At 50.0% G+C, this 22,209-nt stretch overlaps 1 protein-coding gene across 1 annotated transcript; it reads right to left on the reverse strand.

Moving 5' to 3' along the window:
• Nucleotides 1-17,116: 17,116 nt before the first annotated feature.
• Nucleotides 17,117-20,157, reverse strand: LOC142078613 (T-cell activation Rho GTPase-activating protein-like). The gene is made up of 8 exons (XM_075141443.1): nucleotides 20,126-20,157; nucleotides 19,886-20,035; nucleotides 19,078-19,321; nucleotides 18,670-18,831; nucleotides 18,387-18,496; nucleotides 17,807-18,002; nucleotides 17,460-17,579; nucleotides 17,117-17,176 (listed from the first exon to the last, which is right to left on the reverse strand). The coding sequence occupies exons 1-8, from the start codon at nucleotides 20,155-20,157 to the stop codon at nucleotides 17,117-17,119; spliced, it is 1,074 nt and encodes a 357-aa protein (XP_074997544.1).
• Between the last annotated feature and the right edge of the window lie 2,052 nt (nucleotides 20,158-22,209).

Raw genomic sequence — 22,209 nt, forward strand, 5'->3', positions numbered from 1 at the left:
GATGGTGACTCAACCACTTCCCTGGGCAGCCTGTTCCAAGGCCTGACCACTCTTTCAGTAAAGAAATTTCTCCTGATGTCCAGTCTAAACCTCCCTTGGCTCAACTTGAGGCCATTTCCTCTCGTCCTATCGCTAGTTCCTTGGCAGAAGACACCAACACCCACCTCGCTACAACCTCCTTTCAGGTAGTTGTAGAGCGCGATGAGGTCTCCCCTCAGCCTCCTCTTCTCCAGACTAAACAACCCCAGTTCCCTCAGCAGCTCCTCATAAGACTTGTGCTCCAGGCCCTTCACCAGCTTCGTTGCCCTCCTCTGGACAGGCTCCAACACCTCAGTGTCCTTCTTATAGTGAGGAGCCCAAAACTGAACACAGTATTCGAGGTGCGGCCTCACCAGTGCCGAGTACAGGGGCACGATCACCTCCCCGCTCCTGCTGGCCACACTATTTCTGATACAGGCCAGGATGCCATTGGCCTTCTTGGCCACCTGGGCACACTGCCAGCTCATGTTCAGCTGGCTGTCAATCAGCACCCCCAGGTCCTTTTCCTCTGGGCAGAATCATAGAATAGAATAGAATTCTAGAATCATAGAATGGTTTGGGTTGGAAGGGACCTTTAAAGACCATCTGGACCAATCCCTCTGCTGTGGGCAGGGACATCTTTCACTAGATCAGGTTACTCAAAGCCCCATCCAACCTGACCTTGAACGCTTCCAAAAATGTGGCATCCACAACTTCTCTGGGCAACCTGTTCCACTGTCTCACCACCCGCATCGTAAAAAATTTCTTCCTTATGTCCAATCTAAATCTACCCTCTTTCAGTTTCACATTGTTGGCCCTTGTCCTGTCACTACAGGCCCTGGTAAAACGTCTCTCTTCATCTTTCTTATAAGCCCCCTTTAAGTACTGAAAGGCTGCAATAAGGTCTCCCCGGAGGCTTCTCTTCTCCAGGCTGAACAACCCCAACTCTCTCAGTCTGTCTTCATAAGAGAGGTGTTCCAGCCCTCTGATCATTTCCGTGTCCCTCTTCTGGACCCGCTTTAACAGGTCCATGTCTTTCTTGTGCTGGGGACCCCAAAGCTGGACACGGTACTCCAGGTGGGGTCTCACAAGAGCAGAGTAGAGGGGAAGAATCAGCTCCTTTGACCTGCTGGCCATGCTTCTTTTGAAGCAGCCCAGGATAGCTGCGACCACACATTGATGGCTTATGTCCAATTTTTCATCCACCAGTACCCCCAAGTCCTTCTCGGCAGGGCTGCTCTCAATCCATTCATCATCCAGTCTCTATTGATACTTGGTGATTGCCCCAACCCAAGTGCGGGACCTTGCACTTGGCCTTGTTGAACTTCAAGAGATTCTTATTGGCCCTCTTTTCAAGCCTGTCAAGGTCCCTCTGGATAGCATCCCATCCCTCTAGCATATCAACTGCACCACTCAGCTTGCTGTCATCTGCAAACTTGCTGAGAGCGCACTCAAGCCCACTCAAGCCCACTGTCTATGTCATTAATAAAGATACTGAACAGTACCTTTATAAAGCGGTGTCCCTCAGGGGTCTGTACTGATAGAGACCGCTGAGGGACACCACTTGTTACTCATCTGCACTTGGACATTGAGACGTTGACTGGAACTCTTTGGGCATGGCCATCCAGCCAATTCCTTATTCATCAAATAGTCCATCCATCAAACCTGTATCTCTCCAATTTAGTGACAAGGATGTTGTGTGGGACTGTATCAAAGGCCTTACAGAAGTCCTGGTAGATTACATCAGTTGCTCTTCCCTTATCCACCAATGCAGTCATTCCATCGTAAAAGACCACCAGATTAATCAGGCACGATTTGGCCTTTGTGAAGCCATATTGGCTGTCTCTAATCACCTCCCTGTCATCCTGTCATTTAGATGTGGTCTAACAAGTGCTAAGTGAAGCAGGGGATAATCACTTTCCTTGACCTACTGGGCTCCCATTAATATTGCCCTGGATGCTGCTGGCTATCTTTGGTGCCAGCGTGCACTGCTGGCTCACGTTCAGCTTGCTGTCCCCCAAGGACTTCTTCCCACAGCTGCTGCTCCAGCCTGCATCACCGCCAGAGGGTCTTTCTTCTCAGAGGCAGGATTTTGCATTTGTTCTTGTTGAGTTTAATGAAGTTCCTGTCAGTCCATTTTTTTTCCAGCCTGTCTAGGTCCCTCTGGATGGAAGCTCTGCCTTCCGGCTTATCTACTGGTCCCCCCAATTTGGTATCATCTGCCAACTTTCTGGGAGTGCAGTGCATCACCTCCTCCAGGTCACTGATAAAGATGTTAAACAGGACAGGTCACAGCATAGATCTTTATTGTTACTGGCCTCCAAGTAGAACTGCCCTCTGATCCCATCATCCAACCAGTTCTTCACTCATTTGGCTGTTCACCCATCTGGATCATAGCATCCTAACATGGATACAAGAAGATTATGAGAGACAGCATCAAAGCCTTCCTAAAGTCGAGTGTCATCCCGTGCTCTTCCCTTATTGATAAGTCCAACCACCTTATCACAGAAGGCAATCAGGTGGGTCACGCATGACTTGCCCATGGTAAATCCATGCTGACTGTTCCCAACACCTTTTCCACCTTTGTGTGCCACAAATTTGTTCCCAGAGGACTCGTTCCATGATTTTCCCTGGGGACTGAAGTGAGGCTGATTGGCCTATAGTTGCCCAGATCAGCCTTTCAGCCTTTTTTGAAGATGGGTGCAATATTTGCCTTTCTGCAGTTATCAGAGACCTTCCCTGATCTCCATAACTTTTAAAATATGATAGAAAGCAGCCTTGCAAGGACATCAGACCAGCTCTCTCAGCACTCAACGATGCAACCCTGCAGGTTGCACGGACTTGTTTAGCATGAGTCCTCTGAAGTAATCCCTGACTTCATACTCAACCGCAGCTGATTGCTCCTTTTTTCCTTGAACCTTGTCTCTAAGCACAGGGGCCTGGGAGACCTTGTTGGTGAAGGCTGAGGGAAAGAAGTTAACAAGCCTCTCAAACTTATCTGTGTCTGCTGCCACCTAAATCACCCACCGCCCTCAGCAAGAGGCCCACATTTTCCTTGGTGCAGTCCCACAGTCTTCTTGTTGACCTTATAAACATAAAACTAGGTATATTGAATCATAACTCTTGTTAATGTCACTGCCTTTAGGTAAAAGGCAAGTTAGGAATTAAGCACAGTATGCAAAATAGTCATATTGTGGATGCCTACATAACTGCAGCTTTAGTTAGCTAAGTAATTATGAAGAGAATTGTCTTTGATTACTAAAGTATTGAAGATTTTTTTTTTTTACGTTTATTTAGGTGTCTAAAGTCTGTCATAGGTTCCGAAGTCCTATGTTGTGATGTACTCAGTGAATACTGTGCACATAGGGCCTGATGTTCTTTCGGTCTAGTGTCCTGTAAAATACATGGTGCCAGTGCCAGCTCTGGTGTTTCTACATCTGCAGAGTAGATATCCTTGCACTTCCTTTAACTAAACCAAAACGGTTATTCTGTCCATTGAACCCTTTCAACACTTACTGAGGAGATGCAGCAGTGGATCCTTTCCTTACCTTGAGAGGGGCATAAGCTGACAGTCATTGGGGTGAGACACAAAACTGAGGGCATTTTTGCTTAATCTCATGAAACATGAATATGCCATGAGAGTGCCGCAGGCGTAGGAGGTTATGCAGAGCACTGGTCAGCCGTCCTTCTTGGAGAACCTGTTTACTTGCAGGACAGGAAGAGCTTAAGTTTACTGACTTCAATTGGACTTAAAAACGTATTTGAACTGAGCTTGTGGTGGAGCGGCTAGCTAAGTCCGGGATGAAGGACGCATTGTAAATGCATGGCTATTTCATTTGTCTACTCCATTTTGACCAGCAAAGTCTTAAAGGACTTAGAAATCTTCGGCACATTGAAGATATTCTAATAAGCTGATCTATGGCTTCGGCAAATCTCTGTTTCTACTGTCGTCTTTTCACTTTTTTCTACCTTTTCTCTGTTTGCACTTTACAGCCTTAATAGCATGAACTCTCACATACGATGTATTTGTTCAGAGCCCACAGCCATTTGGGATCTCTAGACACTTTAAAATTATAACGGTGATCAATAATATACAATGTGTATGCATTTAATAAACTACTATCACTCTGTTACAGCTTTTATAGGTTATAAAACATTCCAAAATTAGCTTACTTTTCAAAATCTGCAGGGCAGCACTAATGCACAAAACACACTAAGGGATCCAGAAATGTTCTGCATCATGGATAATATGTCAGCATCTGTTCTCACATCTTCAATTTTAGCATATAATGTTAAGATGAAAAGTATGCAAATTTTTTACCTTTTGGAGGGCTTGGTTACACACAGTTATTCAACAAATCACATAGTTAATTTGCATTTAATTGAAAGTCCACTGTGTATGCTTAAAATAAAATGAGATTACAAAGCAATGCAGTTTTTCAAGCTAAAGCTGTGACCACTTGACAGTTTGCTCCTCTTGCATGATGCACAGTGATGGCTCTTGCATTGCTCAGGGTGAGATCACTTCAAAAATCACTGTAACATTTTCTCACAGAAATTTGAGGAAAAAGACGGGGTGGAAATAACAATCTAGACGCTCTGCATTGCCCAGCGATCAGTGTGTGCAGCAGGAAGGGACTAAAAGCTAGTGGGAAAAAAAAGGGACTTGAGGGTTAGATGATGACAGGAAATGCCTCAATTCGAAAAGCATGTCTATTTAGGATAGGATTTAAGCAGCCATGTGAGTCTCTGTGTCTATGTCTAGCCTGACCTGCTGGGGTCATGCTGTGGGGTCCTGAACCCCTGATAGAACAGGCATGGAGACCGCTGTGGCTCTGTGATTTCTGTCTAGCCGCAGTACCTTTTTCTTTCCCTCAGAAATGAGGCCTTATGAGTAGATATGGATGCCAACATGCACCTGTGTCTCGTAGCTGGCTTGCAGCTGCCCTGAGGAACGTGAAAATATCCCTAGGTCTGATAATGTAAACATTACCGTTGTGATCGCATGATGCTCAAGTAGCGAAAATGCTTCACCCAGTTTGGTCAGAGCAAAGAAACCCTCCAGTACTGACACCAGTTCTGTGTCATGGGCACTTCCAGCCAGGAATATGCAACCTCTGGTCGCTGCCAGGGAACCTAGACCGCTCATCAGCCAAGTGATGGACAGAAGGCTGGACTTGCCCAGAAATCATGAAACTGAGTTCAGGTCTTCTTGTATAACTTTGACCAAGTTCTGCTCCTCATTTGAAAAGAGAAGCTAATGATATCTGTATTTTCTGTTTAGCTTGTAAACTTTTCCACAGCAATCTTTCAGTATGCATTGACATTCTGACTGACAAGGTTCTCAACGTCAGCTGGAATTTGTAGGTATTTAAAAAAAATGAAAACAATCAAGGAGAAAAACAGCAACGTAGCATTTACCCATGTTGCTGGCAACAGCACTGTTCCAATACTTGAGATTAAATGTTGACTAATAGAAAAAAACCCTGCAATATATCATTATTTTGGATGGCTGCAAGAATCCTTTCGTGATCCATTTGTCCACCATGCCAGGACCCTGACCTTGGACGTGTCTCATCACTATGGGCTTGCCTGGAGATCGCTGGATGGTGTCTGACCATGGTTGCTCTCACAGACGTGATCCCCACCCACTGATCTGATTTCCCTTGACCCCAGACCTGCCACATCCCCATGGACATGTCCAGCGACCCGGATTGCTGGCTGGCCTGGTTGCCATCACCAGATCTCCTCTTTTCTCCTCATTTGGGTTCCATGGGCCTGCGCCCCATCGGGGAGTCGCTGCCTTGCCAGCCCCCCAATCACTCCCAGCTGCCAGCCCCCCTGCCCTTGTGGAGCATCCCACGGTTGCTGCTTCTTGACAGAGCGTAGTTGTAAAGCAGCCAGCAGACACAGCTGTATATTGAGCACCAGGAGATGCATAGGGGTACTTTTATTATAGGTAGTGCTACAGATTTTTTTGGAACTGCTTGTAACTTGTTATGAACCAAATAACCCTCCCTCCCCATTCCACTGTCTTCTTAAAATACATTTTTTATATATTTTTTTTTTTCCCAGTATGGACTTGTACTTTCCTGCTTTGTGTAATACTCAAAGATTATAAGGAGCTAATGTTTTGGATAATGTTTGAGCAGGAACACGGCTACTTTCTATGCCTTTGTACAAAACCAAACACACATTTGAGGATCAATAAATAATAGAAATATGACCTCTACCACTAGAAAATGCCAAAATTACAGTGCAAAAAGGCCAAGTGTAAACAGTATTTCTGGCCAACAGCTTTTTTATTGTCTAGCTATATGAAAGTCCTTTATCTTCTCTTTCTGCTCACTGTCCTTTAGAAGAAAATTATCCAACATACATTGCATTATTTTGGCTACATATATATTGGGTTATATATATCCCAATATAATCTTGGGCTATACCCTTGAGAAAATCAATAGAAAATGTCTGCAGGTTTTTGTAGTGTGTTTAATCCTAAGATGCTACTATTTTAATTTCACTTATTGAAATGGTTGTGGAGGGGGAGGAGATTAACTGTACTCTACTTAAGTTACCATTTAGTTAGCTTTATAACTTCTGCCAAAGAACAATTAAATTATCTCTTCCAAAGTTATTTTGTGTCCTTAGCTGAGACTGCCCACTGACTTCAAATACAAACTGACTTTAATGGGGCCATACGTGAACTAATTTAACCCACTTAAATCTGGCTGGCCTTCAGAGCCAGCTGGTATTTTCCTTCCATGGCACCGCTGAGAACTCCCCAGTCAGCGAAGCTGGGTCTTTCCTCTTGCTCCCTCATAACCTGACACGGCATCTATCCGCGGGCTTTCCGCACTCCCCACCCTCTTTGAATAAGTAGTGAGGAGCACTGGTTTTTAAACTAACGAGTTTGTAATAAATGTTGATCAGAGTCAAATTCTGGAGCTGAAAGCGCTCTCTTTCTGTGTCTTGTGTCTATGCTTTCATTGTAAATAAATTTCAAGGGATTATTTCTGTAGAAGTCCTGTTGTAACTTGTGACTGTAAACTGGATTATTACCAGTATTTTTATCCATACTATATTTTTAAAACTTCTGATATTATTTTTATGTGTGAGTTTTGTCAAAATTCTCTGAAAATCAAACTAATTTCTAGCCATCATTTTCTAAAAAGGATTATAGCAGGCAAATAAATTATTCATTATAAAATGTTTTCATGTCTCTAACTCCATGGCCTAAATTTTAAAATGTCACCAATTATTTTGAATGAGTTTTTGGGACCCTCACCTGAGTTATAAATGTGCCTGGTTTTGAGAAAACACTACAGTCAGAAAATACTAAGCAATCACGCTCTGAAAACGTGCCTCTTTTCAGATATCTCAGGCAGAAAATTAAAATTTAGATACTCAAAACCACAGGTTCATATTTGAAAATGTAAGATAAGTATAGAAGAAATCCTGTTCCTGTTGAAATTCTTAGTAAAACTGATTGACTTCTTCGGGGATAGTATTTTACAAGTTCTTAACGTAATAGTTGCTCAATAATCAAGAAACATTGTTGTTGTATTTTTTAAACAAGGCATAATGTTAAGGATTTTAACTAGCAGAAAAGTTTCCCTTGAACATTTTCTATGCATCCTGCTTCCTCCATTCAAAGCTCTGTCCTTTGGTTTGTTTACATCTTCTTCATTAGATTAAACTAATCCACATGTATCGTAGTATATTTATAGGAAATATCATTCCCTCATGGATACCCTTTGCCGATGACAGTAACTTCTATTTTTAGTTGAACAACATATTTACTGAGCGCTGGTGCAAGTGTTTAATTTCAGATTTGTAACACAATCAAGGTTTCTTGAGCCAACAGCTTTATGGACATATTACTATGGGTGATAACGAAGATGTCGAATACTTGTGTACAAATTGTGTTTATTTTTACATTTCCAAGATTTATATATCTAAAATTCTGCCTGCTTCACTCCTCAGAATGCGCATAGGGGTTTTTTTTGTGTGTGTTAACCCCCAGCAAATATATGCCTATATTAAAAAAAAAAAAAACAAATTCCAATATCTAATTCTTTTTCCAAAACCTTGCAGAGATTTCATTTCATTGCAGGCTAGCCATTACCATGCCCAAAACATTACTATAAATGCCTATCTAGAGCAGAATAGTCTCTGTCAGTGGATCTCCCATGAGTATTTTGGGAGAGCCCTCTAGTGGGAAAAGAGGAGGGGTTTTGGAAGAGCTTTTTTTCTGTCACACCACATGACATGGCGGGGCTCATCAAGAGGGCTTTAAACTAGGTTCGAAGGGAGAAGGGGATAAAACCAGGCTCACTAGAGAAGAGCCTAGGGACCGCACGCCAATGTCGGGGGAGAAATCGGCAGCCCAGCTCAAGTGCATCTATACCAACGCACACAGCATGGGCAGCAAACAGGAGGAGCTGGAAGCCATTGTGCAGCGGGGTAGCTATGACTTAGTTGCCATCACGGAAACGTGGTGGGATGAGTCTCACAACTGGAGTGCTGCAATGGATGGCTATAAGCTCTTCAGAAGGGACAGGCGAGGAAGGAGAGGCGGTGGGGTAGCCCTGTATGTTAGGGAGTGCTTCGACTGTCTAGAGCTCGATGGTAGTGATGATGAGGTCGAGTGCTTGTGGGTAAGGATGAGGGGGAAGGCCAACAAGGCAGATATCCTGCTGGGAGTCTGTTATAGACCACCTAGCCAGGATGAGGAGGCAGACGAGATATTCTGCAAGAGGCTGGCAGAAGTCTCCCAGTCGCTAGCCCTTGTTCTCGTGGGGGACCTCAACTTTCCGGACGTCTGCTGGAAATACCACACGGCAGAGAGGAAACAGTCGAGGAGGTTCCTGGAGTGTGTGGAGGATAACTTCCTGACGCAGCTGGTAAACGAGCCCACTAGGGGAGGTGCCTCGCTTGACCTGCTGTTCACAAACAGAGAAGGGCTGGTGGGAGATGTGGTGGTCGGAGGCCGGCTTGGGCTTAGCGACCATGACATGGTAGAATTCTCGATACTTGGTGAAGTAAGGAGGGGGGCCAGCAAAACCGCTACCATGGACTTCCGGAGGGCGGACTTAGCCTGCTCAGGACACTGGTCGAGAGGGTCCCTTGGGAGACAGTCCTGAAGGGCAAAGGGGTCCAGGAAGGCTGGACGTTCTTCAAGAAGGAAGTCTTAAAGGCGCAGGAGCGGGCTGTCCCCATGTCCCGTAAGAAGAACGGGCAGGGAAGACGACCGGCCTGGCTGAATGGGGAGCTCTGGCTGGGACTCAGGAAAAAAAGGAGAGTTTATCACTTGTGGAAGAAGGGGCAGGCAACTCAAGAAGAGTACAGGGATCTCACTAGGTCGTGCAGAGAGGAAATTAGAAAGGCAAAAGCCCGGCCAGAACTCAACCTGGCCACTGTCGTGAGAGACAACAAAAAATGCTTTTACAAGTATATTAATGACAAAAGGAGAGCCAAGGAGAATCTCCATCCTCTATTGGGTGCGGGGGGGAACGTTGCCACCAACGATGAGGATAAGGCTGAGGTACTCAATGCCGCCTTTGCCTCAGTCTTTAGTAGTCAGAGCAGTTATCCTCAGGGTACTCAGCCCCCTGAGCTGGAAGACAGGGACGGCGAGCAGGATAAACCCCCCATAATTCAAGAGGATGAAGTTAGTGACCTGCTACGCCACCTGGACGTTCACAAGTCTATGGGGCCGGATGGGATCCACCCGAGGGTACTGAGGGAGCTGGTGGAGGAGCTTGCCAAGTCACTCTCCATCATTTACCAGCAGTCCTGGTTAACAGGGGAGGTCCCTGTTGACTGGAGGCTTGCCAATGTGATGCCCATCTACAAGAAGGGCCGGAGGGAGGATCCAGGGAACTACAGGCCGGTCAGCCTGACCTCGGTGCCGGGGAAGATTATGGAGCGGTTCGTTTTCAGGGCGCTCACGAGCCATGTGCGGGACAACCAGGGGATCAGGCCCAGCCAGCACGGGTTCATGGAAGGCAGGTCCTGCTTGACCAACCTGATCTCCTTCTATGACCAGGTGACCCGCCTCGTGGATGAGGGAAAGGCAGTGGATGTGGTCTGCCTGGACTTCAGTAAGGCCTTTGACACTGTCTCCCACGGCATTCTCCTAGAGAAGCTGGCGGCTCACGGCCTAGACAAGCACACTCTTCGCTGGGTAAAAAACTGGCTGGACGGCCGAGCCCAGAGAGTTGTGGTGATTGGAGTTAAATCCAGTTGGCGGCCGGTCACGAGCGGTGTTCCCCGGGGCTCAGTACTGGGGCCGGTCCTGTTCAATATCTTTATCAACGATCTGGACGAGGGGATCGAGTGCTCCCTCAGGAAGTTTGCAGACGACACCAAGTTGGGCAGGAGTGTTGATCTGCTCGAGGGTAGGAAGGCTCTGCAGAGGGACCTGGACAGGCTGGATCGATGGGCCGAGGCCAACTGTATGAGGTTCAACAAGGCCAAGTGCCAGGTCCTGCACTTTGGCCACAACAACCCCATGCAACGCTACAGGCTTGGGGAAGAGTGGCTGGAAAGCTGCCCAGAGGAAAAGGACCTGGGGGTGCTGGTTGACAGCCGGCTGAACATGAGCCGGCAGTGTGCCCAGGTGGCCAAGAAGGCCAACGGCATCCTGGCCTGTATCAGAAATAGTGTGGCCAGCAGGAGCAGGGAGGTGATCGTGCCCCTGTACTCGGCCCTGGTGAGGCCACACCTCGAATACTGTGTTCAGTTTTGGGCCCCTCACTACAAGAAGGACATTGAGGTGTTGGAGCGTGTCCAGAGGAGGGCAACGAAGCTGGTGAAAGGCCTGGAGCACAAGTCTTATGAGGAGCGGCTGAGGGAACTGGGGTTGTTTAGTCTGGAGAAGAGGAGGTTGAGGGGAGACCTCATCGCGCTCTACAACTACCTGAAAGGAGGTTGTAGCGAGGTGGGTGGTGGTCTCTTCTGCCAAGTAACTAGCGATAGGACGAGAGGAAATGGCCTCAAGTTGTGCCAGGAGAGGTTTAGATCGGACATTAGGAGAAATTTCTTTACTGAAAGAGTGGTCAGGCCTTGGAACAGGCTGCCCAGGGAAGTGGTTGAGTCACCATCCCTGGAAGTATGTAAAAGACGTGTAGATGAGGCCCTTAGGGACATGGTGTAGTGGGCATGGTGGTGTTGGGTTGACGGTTGGACACGATGATCTTAGAGGTCTTTTCCAACCGTAATGATTCTATGATTCTATGATTCTATGATTCTATGATTCTATGACTGAAATACATGATGGGCCTATGCTGCAATATGGGGAAAGGAAAGAAAAAAAGTGCATTTTGCTAGAATAATCAGAAGTTAGACGCAAAAAAATCATTGTTGATCAGGCCAGGTCAGAGTGCTTAATGGAACTGTATAAAATGTGATTGTCATCTTCTGTGTGTGTGTCTTCATTCCTCTTTTCCTAGAAGAAAAAAACAACAGGTTTCCTACATAAGATGTGCTGCATCTTTTTTTTTATAACAAAATCCTACACATCTTTGCATAAACAGCAAGTAGAAAATCCTTGTATAGTTACTGATTCTGCTAGAAATTAATTCAGTTTCAGATTAGCCTCTGAGAAAGTTCTGTGTTCTTGTATCAGCATTTAACATATGAGCCTTACTAAAGTCTGAAAAAAACTACTTCATCCACCACCTTCCCTTCATCCACCAGGCAGGTGACCTTATCATGGAAGGATGTCAAGTCACTTAAACAGGACTTTTCCTTTGTGAACCCATGTTGACTGTGCCTGATGATTGCATTATTCTTTAAATGCTTATCAATAGCACCCAGTATGATCTTCTCCATAAGTCTTCTGGGAACTGAGGTTAGACTAACAGGTCCCTGGGTCTTCCCTCACGCCCTTTTTGTAAATTGGAAGAACATTGGCTAGCTTCAGTCAGCAGGGACCTCCCAAGACTCCCAAGACCTTTGGTAGATGATGGAGAAGGGTCCTGCCATAACACCCGCTAGCTCCTTCAGGACTCTGGGATGAATCCCATCAGCCCCCATGGACTTGTGAACGTTCAGCTGATACAGCTGGTCCCTTACAATTTCTGTGTCCACAAATGGAGAGTCACTGTTCCTGCACCTGTGGTCCTCTGACTCAGGGGACTGGGCACCCCAAGGTTTATCATTAATATTAAAGACTGAAGCAAAAAAAGCATTGAATGCCTCCGCCTTTTCTTCATCAGCATTTATCAGGTGACCGTCTTCATCAAGTATCGGCCCAGTATTTTCCTTAGACCTCCTCTTGCTATGAACATACTTGGAAAAGCCCTTTTTATTATTTGACACAACACCGGCCGGTTTCAACTCTCGTTGAGCTTTGGCCTTTCATGTTTTCTCCCTACGCATGCGAACTACAGCTCTGTGATCTTCCTGCGAAGCCTGACCTGGCTTCTAGAGATCATACAATTCCTTTTTCGGCCTGAGTTGCAAAAGGAGTTCCCCGTCCAGCCAAGCTGGTCTTCTGCCCCTCATGCTTGATTTAGGACACCATGGGATTGCCTGCCCCTGTGCTTGCAGAAGGTGGTTCTTAAAAACTGACCTGCTCCATGGACCCCTAAGCCCTCAGAAGCAGATTCCCAGGGGACACTGCGAAGTAGCTCCCCGAGCGGCTCAAGGTTTGCTCTCTTGAAATCCAGGGTAGCAACTCTGCCGACCTTTATCTCATGACACCAAAAATTTTAAACTCAACCATTTTGTGGTCGCCGTGGCCAAGAGAGCCTCCTCCCATCGCATCGGCTACGAGTTCTTCTCCATACACAAACAATAGATAGTAAGATATCTGTTGGGTAGATAAGCAGCCACGGGGAGGCACGGTGAGCTACGGTGACCTGCCGTGTTGGCTCTGTGCTGTCTGAGTGAGAAGCCAGCCTCCTGCTCCATCAGCGCCCGGGAAAGGGAGTAGATGGCCCCAAGTGACAGAGCTGGCCATCAGGACAGCCGGCAGCCTTCACTCGGGCATCGCCTGACTTGTGAGTGGTCATCCTCGTGATGGTGTTAATGCTCTTTGGACACAGATCTCCTGTGTCATCTTGTGGACCAGGCTTCCAAAAGCATGCCCTGTCTGCTCATTGAAGCTCCAGGGACTTTTTCTTCAAGTGCAGCAGCTAGGCTTTGCACAGCCTCGCCTCATGGTGCTTTTCACTTTGCCAGCCAGGAACGAGTTTCTATCCTTGCGTTTTCATTTAGAAACGTATTCCTGAACAGGCCCTATTTTATTGGAGAGGCATCTCAAACAATCTTACATTGGTAGAAAGCCTTCAGAAGAACTCTGGACCTCAGAGTAGGGTAGCCAGCAGCTCTGTAACTGCTGTAGCTACAAACGTCCGCAACTGAAACAATCACGGCCTTTAAATATGGTTACAGAGACTTGCACTTTTTTTCAGCAGGCACAAAGGATACTTTTGTTTTTAATTGTCATTTATCTGGAACACTGATCATTAGTGCCATAGGATTTCATGCTGTTTATTAAATGTCAATAAGTTCACATATGTACAGAAAGGACCTTTTCCTCATCATAAACGCTAGAACGATGAGCAACTCTGAAAGGAAAGGTGAATAAGGCCCTCATGCACAAAACCCGAAGCTTCAGAGGAGAGAGGTGGAAGAGCTGTACGTCCTTATGTCACAGGACAACCTGTCATTAGCCCAAGTTATGGACACTGTCACATCATAGGTCGTCGGGGCCAGTTCAGATCAACTACCTTCTGGATCAGACTTCTTGATGACCTGGATGTTTCAACTCTGACAAAGCTATGGAACCAACTAGAATAAATACCCAAATGACGGTATTGGCTATGGAATGACTAGAATAAATACGGAAGTGGAAAACACATCCAGGCCTTAATCAGTCCTGCGAGGGGCTTTTGCCTGTCGTGGAGGGTGGGTGGGATTCTGGGCACCATTTAGCCTGGCTTTTTCGACTCCTCCTTCCCACCAGTCCCTTGGCATGTTTTGTGGCTCAAAGCAAAGCCACCTCTTTACGCTGCAAGAGCAAGGCAACATCATGGTCAGGACCCAGACACAAGTCTGGACCTTCTTGTCACTCAAAGGCTGAGCACAGGGCCAATGGGAAGGTAGAGGAGATCAAAAGCATAGCAAGATAATAGAAATATTGGCCACTGGTCTTCTGGACAAAAAGTGGTGATTTTCTTTCCCAGATCAGACAAAATAGTAACATGCTCAGTTCTTTCCTGGTCAAGACCTTTTCTTGGATGCAGGTTCCTATGAGAAAAAACAAAGCTCCTGGGAGGAAGAACGGGCTTGCACAAGTGCAACCCTTTGTAAGACCTTTTTGTCTTCTTGGTGCGTTAATATCAGAGAGGGAGAGGTGAAACACAGAGAAGGAGAGAGGAAGAAAAGGAAGGGGAGGGAAAGGAAGGGAAGGCAAGGCAAGGCAAGGCAAGGGAGGGGACTCATCCAAATACTGACACTGGCCTGATATACAGTTGAGACTTTATTTCTGTAAAGAAATCCTAAGAAATTTTAGGAAGAGAGATGTATTAAGAAATGCTAGAACTGCAGAAGACAGCCCGTACACTGTATTCCAGCAAAGGCAAGGGGAATAGGCACATATCGGTCATTCAGTCCTGTCACAAACAAATCACTCTGTCAGTACTCAGGTTTGAGAGAGCTTTGCAGACATTTGGGATGCCTGCTATCATTTCCTAATGGCATTTAAATAATCCTTTATTTATTAGTGTTTTGGTTGCAATATGCATTGGACATCTGTGCTACGGAAAAGAGAAAGGGGTGCAACTTTGTATTGCAACGTTTTAGCAGAGACGCTAAGTCTGTGTACAGCACCAGCAAATAGGCAGCTGCGTGTACAATAGCACCAGCGACTCTGGTTTGTAACTGTGGGCCAAAAGCTGATCTGCAGTTCTCCGCTAACCACAGAGGCAGGTAGATGAATGGCAGGGACATGGTAAGAAAGACCACACTAAAGGTCTCGACGTCCAACGTTTCTCCCTTCTGGGTGCATAGGGATATTCTTCTTTTTTTTTTAAAATGATTTAGGGATATTTTTGCTAAAAGTCTTCGGTTTTGCCATAATGCAGAGCTCCTAGCAGTTAGGAGTGTAATTACTTAGGACAGCAATTGCTGAGGGTATCAAGGGAGGCTTTGCACGTGAAGAAAAGATGGCATTGCCTCCGAAACACTCCAGATGCCAGCTAGGAGAGTTGCACCTGAATTTCCATGCTCTGCTGAGTCCTGCACAATCAGCGCAAGACCTGCAGATCAGCCGTGCAATTCCTTTCCCCTGTTGCGGCTGGCACTTGTCTTTCTCCTTCTGAAAGGAGCTCGACCCCATTAAACATCATAGAGGGCTCAGGTATCAAAACGACAGAGGCTATTTAAGTATTTGCAGCTTTTGGGAAAGCTGCTTTTAAAACTCTGGCTATGACTGAGAGAAAGGGGTGTGTTTGGTCAGTCCAGAGAGGGCTGATCTGCAGGAGAAGAAGCAAGAAAGGAATTTTGGATGTAGCTGACCTGGAGTTGTTAACCTAATGGAAAGTGCAAGCTGGTCATGTTTGAGCATGAAGAAGCTGCATGCAAAGAGCAGCAATGGGCGCTCCCTTCATGTATTGAGCAAGTTGGTTCAGCATCTCTCGGCCAGGAAGGAGTAGTTGTAAATAAAACCTGGAGGGTTTTACAGTATGGAAGATGCTGTCCAGCATGTCCCTCGTGTCCCTCCCAGGTGAGGTGCACGGCCACGCGTAAGCCGCTCCATGTAATCTGAAGTTCACATGCCAGCTCCCCACCGGGGGAGATGTGCCAGCTGGTCGCATTTGCTCACGGAGCTGAAGAGTGAGCCAGCACGGCCTCCTGCAAGGGGTGGGATGGGTCTGAGGGCGGTGCGGGCCTGCTCCGGCTTAGCGGTGCACGCGTGAGATCTGCTGGCCAGAGCAGAAGGGCACGGTGCCTCTCTCCTCACCCCCGCTGCGGTGGCGCTGGGGCTGCATTGTGCCCCTCGAAGCCCAGGCGTCAGAGCTCATCCGGGGAATACAAGCAGCAAAAATAAATCCGCACCTACAAGGGCAGAGTGAGAAAGCGCTGATGAAACCATGAAGGCAGGAAGAGGCATGACTTTGTCCCCCGTTCTTTGGGAAGTACGCTGTAAAAGGGGTCGTTCCTGGCACGGGAGGAAGAACCCTTACTGGCAGCGACTACGGTGTTGCTTTGGCCCCTTCTCAAAACGTGCGATACCCTCAGAGCTCGGCAAGTTGACAGAGATGTGCAGTGTCCCCCTGGCAGGCAGTAGGGCTGGGCAGGGAGCCCCCGGGGACTGTCCTTCCCAAAACCCAAGCAGCAGCATCCCTTGCTGTCCCTTCCTAGAAACCCAGGTTTGAAGGCAAAACACGCTTCTTTTTTATTGTTTAGTTGGTTTTATCTTCCCTCAGTGATCTCGGGTGAAATATGAGGTTTTTAAGAAGTGACAATATCTCAGTGTCTACAGCTACTTGGAACAACTCCTTGTTGGGTCTTTGGGATTCAGACACCACCAGCCAGTGCTAGGATTGCCAGCTGGCATGAACAGAAACGTGGGACTTTGCCTCTTTATGTAGGTAGCGGATCAAAGAGCTCAAAATTGTGAGGCTTGTGGCCTTGACGGGGTGTCTGCTCAGCCTTGCACAAACAGAGCTTCAACAAGTGCAGAATAAAAACTGCCAACACTGGAGAGGCGTGTTTCTCCTGACATATACGTTCTCCCACGGGCAGGTGCATGATTCCTCTCTGGGGCCATCTCTGTGCACCTCGGAAATATTTCCTATACTCAGAGCATTTGAAAGATGGACAGCAGGGTCTGCTACACACCTGGGCTCCTCCTTCTTCTTGCCTGCTTGGATTCCCTCAGTTGCCCATCCCTGAGAGCTCTGCTTCCAACTTTCTCCTCTTCCTGCCTGGTTAACCATCGCTCCCCTCATCACAGGTTGGTTTTCTCTTCCGGTTTTCTTGTGAAGAGCCTGGCAACCTTTCCATTCAATGAGTAGTATTGTTAAGACAGGTAAAGCCATGACTAACTTGAGCCAATTCTGCTCTTAATCAAAGCTAGCTCATTTTACCCTCTCTCCCCAGCTGAGCTCTTCAGGTGTTTGCTTTCTGGAGCGACTGGAGGCACCTGCAATGAAAATGTGGAAGTTAACAGGTGGCAAGGACCTACCTGCCCAATTGCTACCTTAGCTCTGAAAGGCAGATCCCTTGGATGGGTTTGCTCAGCTCAGCTGAGCCAGTTCTGGTGGGATCATGGCACAAAGTGTGATGGCCAACCTGCATCAGCCTTACTCTGCACTTTTGCAGAACTGCAGGCTGGTGGGTGACCTTGCTTGTCCCTGCGGTGGCAGCAGTCCCACCTTCTGAGGGGGGAGGTTTTTTTTGTCACACTGTTTGTGGCTCTGACATACCTCTGCTGTTTCTGCCCCTGGTCCTGGCGACTCCTCAGCTGATGCTCCGGCAAGCCCAGCCACCTCCTCCTCAAAGAGTTCCCCATGGTGGTCAATGAGGAACTCCACCAGCCGCGTCACCTGCGCACAGCAAACCATTGGTTTCCACCCCAGGGGCTGAGAACGGGTCAAACAGCCTTTCCCACTCCCGACCCTCGCTTCTCCACAGAAAGCTGCAGCTGTGGGGCTGCTCTTCCTGGCAGCTCCCCCACGAGCGTTTGCTGAAGAGAGGAGGCAGCCAGGTCCCTCTGAACAGCAAAGCTCGGGTGGGCCCGGGAGGCCGTAGCCGGCTGGTAAACACAGCGTACCTTGCCCGTCACCAGCACCAGGGCGTCCAGGGGCAGCGTGTGCTCCTCGGCTGGGCTCAGGAGGTTCGGCCCCACGCAGATGGCCAGGTTGCCAGCACTCATCCTGCTGGTGGCCGTGTTTCTGCTGATGTTCTGCAGCAGGGACAGCAAGCTCTTGAGGAGGAGGAGGTTGGCCTTGGGCAACGTGCTGGCCACCCTGAGGGAACAGGAACACAACGTTAATGAAGTAGACGTTGTCCATGCAGGTCTGCCAGGCTGGTCTCACCCACGCCCACCCGAGGGAAGGCTCCCTGGCCACGCCTGCTCTGCACCAGAGGGACTGCCTTCGCTGAGGTACGGCCACCTCCCTCCCTCCCTGCCCTTCTGGCAAGAGTCCCTTCGTGGAGCGACCCCCAATGCCTGCGGGAAGTGCTCCGAGGAGAGAAATGCTTTTCTGTGCCACTTTCCCCCGCACCCGACCCCACTGCAGCAAGAGGTGGCTGGCAGAAACCACGGCTTTTTCAGGCAGGCCGTCGCTTTGCAGGCACGTCCTGGCCTCTGCCCGTCCCTGCGGAGCAGGCAGGCTGCTCGCCACACTTACTCTTTCAGCGCTGCCAGCCTCTCCTGCCTGCTGGTCTTCTGCAGGGCGCTCATCCACTCCTCGTAGCGCTCCGCCTCGAGGAGCTTGGAGGGGATCTTGCGGAGGAAGTCCTGCAAGGCCAAGGGTGCCGGGTGAGACTTTGACCACCCCAGCCAGGAGCGCAGGCAGCATCCCCGGCACTCTGGCTGACGAGCAGGCAGCTGGGTTTCGGCTCCTGCTCTTGCAGGTGCCATCAGCCCCAACAGAGCCAGGAGCTGCTGGGCTCCAGGTCAGCAGGGTTCACCTTCAAGATGACGGCCAGCAGGTGCGCAGGCTGGCTTTCAAGGTGGACCTCTGCTCCGCTGTCGAGGGCCTCCCTCAGCTCCCGGGAGGCACGCTCGCCGGCTGCCAGCCGGAAGATCCCCTCCGTGGATGGCCCGTGCTCGTGCAGGAGAGCCAGCAGGTCCTGCAGGGACAGAGGAGGAGAGCTGCTTGCCTGGAGACAGGCCCTGGGGCAGGTGAACCTTCCTCAGGGGCAGGGGCAACTGTGGACGGCTCTGCTTTCATGGGTCAGGATGGAGGAGTGGCTGGAGGTGGGGGACATGGGGAGGAGCCGGCTTTGTCCCCGAGCCCCACCCGGGGTCCCTCTGCTGGGGACACCGCCTCTCTGGAGGAGCCAGAGGGATGGGGATCCCTGGGCAGGCTTGCCTACCTGGATGGGCTGGGGCAGCGTGCCGTCCTGGCTGCAGAGAGCTGCCGGGGGCCGGCCGAAGAGAGCCCCCCTGCCGCCAGAGCCCGACGGCCCGGGCGCCTCTGCAGCGGCCGAGGTCCCTCGCCGCGCAAAGGGCCAGGGCAGCCCCCTCCTCCTCCTGCGGGTCCCGCCTGCTGCTGAGGAGAAGAGAGCAAAGAGCCGTGGAGGAGAAGCACCAGGAGAGCGCTCCCGGACCCTCTCTGCGCTACGTCCCCGACACCAAAAGCAAGGGAGAGGTGTCGTTTGGGAACGAGGGGCCCCGGGGGCTCAGCTCTCTCCTGCCGCAGAGCGATGGGGACGGACGTGCCCTGTGGGAAGGGCAGCAACAGCCCAGTGCAAGACGAGTGCCCGCCTGCGAGAAGAGGAGAGAAGGGCCGTCCTGCCCCCATCTTCTCCAAACTCACCAGCTGAGGGACGACGCAGGAGCCGCAGGGCCAGACGAGGACAAGGGAGTTGGTGTGCTTGCCTTCCTCCTCCTCAGCGGCATCCCCGGCCGCCCCCTTCCTGCTGCTCAGCACCTGCAGCTGGCCCAGGGCCAGGCAGAGCTGCGGGCGCGGGGCGCTGCCACGTCTGCAGAGAGGAGCAGCAGGGAGTGACCTGGAGGTGGCCAAGCCCAGTGGCTCCCCTCTAGCGTCCGCCTGCCACGGCCATGGCCATGGGTGCATCCAGCACCAGGGTGCTGGGGGCTCGGGGCTTCTCCTTGGGCATCCCTGCCTGGTGCCAGGGCCAGGGCCTGGGAGGAAAGGCAGGGGGGGTCTGCGAGCCTTACCGGGGCTTGGCGACGACCAAGGCGTCGCTGAAGAGGAGGAGGTCCCTCTTCCTCGTCGCACGGCCCTGGGTCACTCGCACGCGCTGGCGGAGCAGCGGCGCGGGTGATGCCGGGACGGGCGCGCACTGCTGCTCGGGGCCAGGGTCGTCCCTGCAGAGCAGACAGCGTCGGGCATGAGAAAGGCGGCTGCTGCGGGGCCCGGCTGTGCCGGCGTGTCCCCGAGCCGCGGGGGGAGCTCACCTGCAGCCGCGGCAGCAGTTCACCTGGCCCATCCCGACGAGGCCAGGAGAAGCCGCGCGTGGGACACGCTGGTGGGGCTCAGGACAGTGGCCAGCCGGCCCGAGTGAGGCTGCCAAGGGGGATCTGGTGCCGGGCAGTGCCACTGGGCAAGAGCTTGGCTCTCCCCGGTGCTGCTCCGTGCTCCGTCCCTGCAGGCACTGGGGCCATTGCCGGGCCAGTGCTGGGCCAACACAGCATGCCATTCTGACCCCAACGGTCGCCCTGGGGGGCGGTGGTGGGGGAGGGGCACTGGGGGCTCTCCCCAGTACGCCCATGTCTCTCTCGTACTGGTGAGCCCAGGCCTGGGCACAGCGCTGCAGGCATGGCCTCGCCGGCGCCGAGCAGAGGGGCAGGGTCACCTCCCTCCAGCTGCTGGCAAGGCTTTGCCCAGTGCAGCCCAGGGTACCACTCACCGCTGCCTTTGGGCAAGGGCACCTGGCTGGCTCCTGCTCGACTTGGTGTCCACCAGGACCCCCAGGCCCTTTTCTGCCACGCTGCTTCCCAGCAGCCTTGCCAGGCTGCTTTTGGTCACGAGTATGTGTGGATGTGTCCCTGGGTGCTTCGTGCCCGTACCGGTGCCACCCGCAGTCAGTTCCACCCTCTTTCTGCTGGTCTCCCGGTGCCACTGCTGTGAGGGCGAGCAGGACGTGTTTCCTCCAGCCAAAGCAGTGGCCAAGCGGAAAGGCTCTCTCTTGTTACGGGGCAGGGAGAAAGAGGATGCACCCTGGCGACAGAGTCCAGAGTCGGAGTTTCACAGAACTCCGTCTTTGTCTTTTTTTCCTTAACTCCAGCTTTTTTACACCAACTTTGTTCTTCACATAATGTTTGGGTAAAAGATGGTGGTTAGCACTCTTTTTCGACCCCAGCCTCTAAAACACTGGGGGGAAACTCCAAGAAGCAGAGCAGACCAAAATAGTGCAGAGACGTCCTGCCCACTTCCCACTCTTCCTGGGATGCTTAAGACAGTCGGCAGAGGGAAGAAAGCAGTCCTCCTGCCTGCTCAAGCCAGACCTGTGGTCTCTTTGGCTCCAAAGGTATGAAGCTAAGTCAGGAGAAGCTAAAAAACAAAACCCAAGCTGTTGTGTGACATTTTGTGGAAGGGAAGGAAAGGAGGAAGGGAGGGAAGGAAGAAAGGGAAGGAAGGAAGGAAGCAAGGAAGGAAACAAGGAAGGAAGGAAGGAAGGAGAGAGAGGGAGAGAAAGAGCGAGCAGCACTCTCTGTAAGCCCTCTAGGAGAAGTGGTAGGAAAGAGTTTCCAGGACTGCAATATCTCCAGCTCATGCAATGCATATTTGCAAAGATGAGTGTCTGAAGAAGGACGTATTGGATGGCTGAAAAGTGACGTAGGGGAGCCCACACATATTTTATCTTTGCATCAGCCGCTGGCATTTTACAAGGGTTTCTGGGCACCGTTTAACCTGGCTTTTTCGACTCCTCCTTCCCATCAGTCCCTTGGCATGTATTGTGTCTCGAAGCAAAGCATCACTCCGTGATGCTGCAAGAGCAAGGCAACATGACGGCCAGGACCCAGACACAAGTCTGGACCTTCTTGTCACTCAACAGCTGAGCACAGGGTAATGGGAAGGTAGAGGAGATCAAAGGATGATTGGGGCCTATCTCTGTGCAGGATGTCTCTTCCCTAATAGCCTGTTTGTGCTGTCATTGAAAGCTGCCCTTCTGAAGGAGACAAGACCTTGAAAGGAGTTGAAGATGTTCCCAGGTGCCATTTAAGAAGATGAATACACTTCTTGAAACTCCTACAGTAATTTGATGTAGGTATATGTAGGAGAATGCATTGTTTAAGTACAACCACAGGTTTTGCAAGTGATCAAGGGCTGCTACTCACAGCGAAAAAGCAGCCGAACCCTCTTGTATATGACATTAGTGAGAGTCAAGATCTGTTCTTTGCACACAAGCTACTTTACGGCGTGGTGGCTGACTGTTGAAGTGACTTTGGACTTTTGGAAGCTCTGCTGCTCTCTTACACTGCAGACAAATCAAAGCACCCGCCAAAAAGCAGCCACAGGTATTTCTAGCTTCTCAGGA

This window comes from Calonectris borealis, chromosome 1 (genome assembly GCF_964195595.1).
Source record: "Calonectris borealis chromosome 1, bCalBor7.hap1.2, whole genome shotgun sequence".
Lineage (NCBI taxonomy): Eukaryota > Metazoa > Chordata > Aves > Procellariiformes > Procellariidae > Calonectris > Calonectris borealis.